A 5,519-nucleotide genomic window follows, 5' to 3' on the forward strand; every position below is an offset into this window, starting at 1 on the left:
GCACTGTCAGAGGGTCAGTGCTGAGGGCGTGCTGACTGTCGGAGGGTCAGTGCTGAGGGAGTGGTGCACTGTCAGAGGGTCAGTGCTGAGGGAGTGCCGCACTGTCAGAGGGTCAGTGCTGAGGGAGTGGGCACTGTCAGAGAGTCAGTGCTGAGGGAGTGGGCACTGTCAGAGGTCAGTGCTGAGGGATTGGGCACTGTCAGAGGGTCAGTGCTGAGGGAGTGCCCTGCACTGTCAGAGGGTCAGTGCTGAGGGAGTGCCCCGCACTGTCAGAGGGTCAGTGCTGAGGGAGTGCCCTGCACTGTCAGAGGGTCAGTGCTGAGGAAGTGCCGCACAGTCAGAGGGCGTGCTGTACTGTCAGAGGTCAGTGCTGAGGGAGTGCCCCACACTGTCAGAGGATCAGTGCTGAGGGAGTGCCGCACTGTCGGAGGGTCAGTGCTGAGGGAGTGCCGCACTGTCGGAGTGTCAGTGCTGAGGGAGTGCCCCGCAATGTCAGAGGGTCAGTGCTGAGGGAGTGCCGCACTGTCGGAGGGTCAGTGCTGAGGGAGTGCCCCACACTGTCAGTGCTGAGAGAGTGCCGCACTGTCGGAGGGTCAGTGCTGAGGGAGTGCCCCGCACTGTCGGAGGGTCAGTGCTGAGGGAGTGCCGCACTGTCGGAGGGTCAGTACTGAGCAGGCATTTTCATTTTTAAAATCCTTCAGTTAGGGTGTAAAGGATTTATCCAACGTGACCAGGACAGGAGGGTTTTACCGATCGGGAGAGGTGGGATAGGCAGGGATGCTTTTATCCCTGGAGCATCTGTGGCTGAGGGTGACTTTACAGAGGTTTATAACGTCACGAGGGGCAGAGATCAGATGAATAGCCATGGTGTTTCCCTCGGGTAGGGGAGTCCAAAACTGGAGCAGCATTAGTTCAAGGTGGGAGGTAAAAGGTTTAAAAGGGACCTGAGAGGCACCTTTTCAGCACAGAGGGTGGTGTGTGTATGGACTGAGGTGCCAGAGGAAGTGGTGGAGGTGATACAGTTACATTTAAAAGACATTTGGACAGGTACATGAAAGGGAGAGGGTTTGGGAGATATGGCCAATCGCAGGCAAATGGGACCGGTTCAGTTTAGGATACATGGTCAGCACGGATTGGTTGGGCCGAACGGTCTGTATGACTCTCTATTAGAACAGGAGCTGGGGTGTCATGTTGAGGTTGTATAGGATGTTGGTGAGGCCTGTTCTGGAATACAGTACGTCGTCCTGAGTCACCTCGCTATAGGAAGGATATTATTAAACTGGGTAAAAGCAAATTACTGCAGATGGTGGGGTCTGAAACCAAAAGAGAAAATGCTGGAAAATCTCAGCCGGTCTGGCAGCATCTTTATCAAGGCTGACAAAGGGTCAGTTAGACTCGAAATGTCAGCTCTTCTCTCTCCTTACAGATGCTGCCAGACCTGCTGAGATTTTCCAGCATTTTCTCTTTTGGTTATCATTAAACTGGAGACGGTTCAAAACGATTGACCCCAGGATGTTGCTGGGATTGGAGGGGTAGAGTTGGAAGGAGACACTGGGACCTGTTTCACTGGGGTGTAGTTTAAGGGGTGACCTCCCAGAGATTTATAAAGTCACAGGCGGCATAGAGAAGTTGAATAGTGAAGGTCTTTTCCCTGGGGTGGGCGAGTTCAAAACTCGGGGGTGTGCTTTGAAGGCGATAGGAGACAGACGGACGTGAGGGACAACGTTTTACACAGAGAGTGGTCTGTGTGTGGAATGAATTTCTGCAGGCACGCTTACAATGTTTCAATGACATTTGAGGAAGTAGATGGATAAGAAATATTTGGAGGGGTATGACCAAGTGTGGGCAGGTGAGACTAGTTTATTTTGGGAACATGGTCAGCATAGAGCAGTTGGAACAAAGGGTTGGAGTCCGTGCTATTGGACTGTAACAGTGAATACGATTTAGTGCATCGTTTACTGCGATTTGTCAAAAGGCCTTGTTGCCTGACTCTGTTTCAATGCAGATGGGAGTCACTGATCTCCGGAAGCAGGAAGTGAAATTTAATACTGGGGGCAGAGACAGCCGCACCAACCTCAGGGAAGCTGCAGTTACCTTGGGTGGAGTCGGACAGGGCTGGGGGGGTGCTGTGGGCTGCTAGCTGTGTCCCTGAAGCATGAATCTGCTTGTCATCCCGACCTGAAAATGGGAGCAGTCTCTGTTAGCCCAGACTGTGTCCCACAGTACACATTCCACAAACACTCTCCCGAGGGAGCTCCCCTCTGCAGCAGCTCGCTCCTTGCTCAGACAAGGGCACTGGGACTGCACACAATAATCCAGGTACAGTCGAGTAATGCAGCATTATGTTCCAATCAGATAGCCCTGACCCGGGATAGCCCTGACCCGGGATAGCACTGACCCGGGATAGAACTGATCCGGAATAGCCCTGAACTGGGATAGCAATGAGCCGGGATAGAACTGACCTGGGATAGCCCTGACCCGGGATAGCAATGAGCCGGGGTACAACTGACCCGGGACAGCAATGAGCCGGGATAGCCCTGACTGGGGAGAGCACTGACCCGGGATAGCACTGACCCGGGATAGCAGTGACCTGGGAAAGCACTGACCCGGGATAGCACTGACCCGGGATAGCCCTGACCCGGGATAGCCCTGACCCGGGATAGCCCTGACCCGGGATAGCACTGACCCGGGATAGCACTGACCCGGGATAGCACTGACCAGGATAGAACTGACCCGGGATAGCCCTGAACTGGGATAGCACTGACCCGGGAGAGCACTGACCCGGGATAGCACTGACCCGGGATAGCAATGAGCCGGGATAGCAATGAGCCGGGATAGCAATGAGCCGAAATTGCACAGACTAGGATAGCACTGAGTGGGCTAGCACTGACCCGGGATAGCACTGACCCGGGATAACACTGACCCGGGATAACACTGACCCGGGATAGCACTGACCCGGGATAGCCCTGACCCGGGATAGCCCTGACCCGGGATAGCACTGACCCGGGATAGCACTGACCCTGGATAGCACTGACCGGGATAGCACTGACCCGGGATAGCACTGACCCGGGATAGAACTGACCCGGAATAGCCCTGAACTGGGATAGCACTGACCCGGGAGAGCACTGACCCGGGATAGCACTGACCCGGATAGCACTGACCCGGGATAGCACTGACCCGGGATAGCAATGAGCCGGGATAGCACTGACCCGGGATAGCCATGACCCGGGATAGCCATGACCCGGGATAGCCCTGACCCGGCATAGAACTGACCCGGGATAGCCTGACCCGGGATAGCACTGACCCGGGATAGCACTGACCCGGGATAGCACTGACCCGGGATAGAACTGACCGGGGTAGCACTGACCGGGGTAGCACTGACCGGGGTAGCACTGACCCGGGATAGCACTGACCGGGATAGCACTGACCCGGGATAGCACTGACCCGGGATAGCCCTGACCCGGGATAGCACTGACCCGGGATAGCACTGACCCGGGATAGCCCTGATCGGGATAGCCCTGATCGGGATAGCACTGACCCGGGATAGCATTGACCCGGGATAGCACTGACCCGGGATAGCCCTGATCGGGAGAGCACTGACCCAGGAGAGCACTGACCCGGGAGAGCACTGATCGGGATAGCACTAACCCGGGATAGCACTGACCCGGGATAGAACTGACCCGGGATAGCCCTGAATTGGGAGAGCACTGACCCGGGATAGCACTGACCCGGGATAGCCCTGACCCGGGATAGAACTGACCTGGGATAGTCCTGACCCGGGATAACCCTGACCCGGGATAGCCCTGACCCGGGATAGCCCTGACCCGGGATAGCACTGACCCGGGATAGCACTGACCCGGGATAGCACTGACCTGGGAATTCCGCAGTGGGAATGTTGAGCTGAGTGAAGGCCTGTAGCTGTTCCCTGAGCAGGTCTGATAGCACTTTGGTCGCTGCGCTGAGTTGGCTCAGGTGCTGTGGCAGCTCTGGCTGTTCAGCTGGTTCCGGAGGAACGTCCAGGCTCTTCCTCAATCTCTCTGATCCCTAATGAGGAAAGACATGGTCAAACACAATGGTTTCTGACTGAACACGGAGCAGGTCACCGCAGGACTGGCTTCTTGCACCAATACTGCCATCCTCTGTCCCTGCTCAGCACCCCCCCACCCCCCCTGTTCTGGGGTGAAACTCTCATGGAGAGGGTCTGATTGGGGAACTGCTGCTCATCGATGGTGCCGATTTGGTGACGGGTTTCGTGACCGGCCATGAGAGGTGGACTGTCACTATCAACCCGGTCAAAACAACACTGACTGCCATAAACTCACAGGGGGGCAGGCACTGAGTGGGAGGCGGGGACTCACTGACTGTTCTCCGAGGTGCCAGAATGCACTTTGGGGGCTGAATGGCCTTCATCTGCGCTTTAAACGACTCACAAGATTGAATGGGTGGGTGGCGACAAACTACGCACACAGCACATGGTCTTGAGTGAAATGCAGCTCAATGATGTGATATTGGCACAGCCCAGCAATGTCAGGACGTGGCTGTGGAAACTGTGCTCTCAGCTCAGCCCCAGCTCGGTGCTGGATATACAGCAGGACCAGGCCCTGTCGGGTATGCACTGCCCAAGGACAATCCTTGCAAACTGCCAGCAGCCAGGAGTCTACAGAGAGAGGATCACTCAGGCCCCGTGCAATGTCGGGATGGGCCACACTTTTAGGACCAGGTGATACTCAGAAACACGGAGAATACTACAAAAACTCAGCAGGTCTGGGAGAGAGCTGCGGAGAGAGACACAGAGCTAACGTTTCCAGTCCCAGTGTGACTCTTCTATAGAATTGCCCGACTTTATAACAGGGGCACGGGCTGTTTACCAGAAGGTGCACAGTATGGATTATAACCCAAAGGTAAGAGGACAGAGAGAGGGCAGCCATCATTCCATTGACAGACAGGCCCCAGCTGGTGTCAAAACCCCCAACTCAGACATCTACATCCTCAGACAAAAACCACAACAATAATAATGTACATTTATATAGCACCTTTGACATAATGGAAGTTCCCAAGGTGCTGCCCAAGAGTGATATGACACAGAACCTGACACCTGGTCACGAAGGGCGATGAGATAATCTCTTGGGATCTTGCTGTGTACAAATATTGGTGCTATAATAGCAACTGAACTTGAAAAGTCTTCCATTCCCAGAAGGTTCCTTGGAAACATTCAATAGCTATCAAAGGCGCTATAACAATGCGGTCCTCTCATTTTCCAAACAGGTGCTGAACAGGATCAATGAGCGACTCACTGCAGCCTCCTCCTGGACACCTTCCAAACTGCTCGAGGTCGCCAGTTTCTGAACAGGGTGGGTGAGAGACAGGGAGGGGTTAGAGTAATGAGGAAGAGTCAGAGAAGAGATGGAGGGACAGGAAGAGGGGCCGAAAGGTGGGGGGAGGGGGGGAGAGACAAATAGGAAGGGGAGGAGACAGAGAGTGATAGCTGAGAGAGTGAGTGAGGGAGTGGCAGGGGGAGG

The 5,519-nt window shown here is 55.0% G+C and overlaps 1 protein-coding gene across 3 annotated transcripts in view; it reads right to left on the reverse strand.

The window, feature by feature from the left end:
• Positions 1-5,495, reverse strand: part of LOC122552540 (tripartite motif-containing protein 16-like) — an 11,737-nt gene extending 6,242 nt beyond the window's left edge. Inside the window, exons 1-3 of one of the 3 annotated variants that reach the window (XM_043695225.1) lie at positions 5,034-5,488; positions 3,873-4,044; positions 2,095-2,178 (exon numbers count right to left, since the gene is read on the reverse strand). In XM_043695225.1, the coding sequence (XP_043551160.1) occupies positions 2,095-2,178; positions 3,873-4,044; positions 5,034-5,042 (265 nt within the window). In that variant the 5' untranslated portion in view covers positions 5,043-5,488. Of the gene's footprint in view, positions 1-2,094; positions 2,179-3,872; positions 4,045-5,033 lie in introns of all 3 variants that reach the window. The other 2 variants (XM_043695227.1, XM_043695226.1) reach the window with 2 other exon arrangements.
• Between the last annotated feature and the right edge of the window lie 24 nt (positions 5,496-5,519).

This window comes from Chiloscyllium plagiosum, chromosome 9 (assembly GCF_004010195.1).
Source record: "Chiloscyllium plagiosum isolate BGI_BamShark_2017 chromosome 9, ASM401019v2, whole genome shotgun sequence".
In the NCBI taxonomy this organism is placed as follows: domain Eukaryota; kingdom Metazoa; phylum Chordata; class Chondrichthyes; order Orectolobiformes; family Hemiscylliidae; genus Chiloscyllium; species Chiloscyllium plagiosum.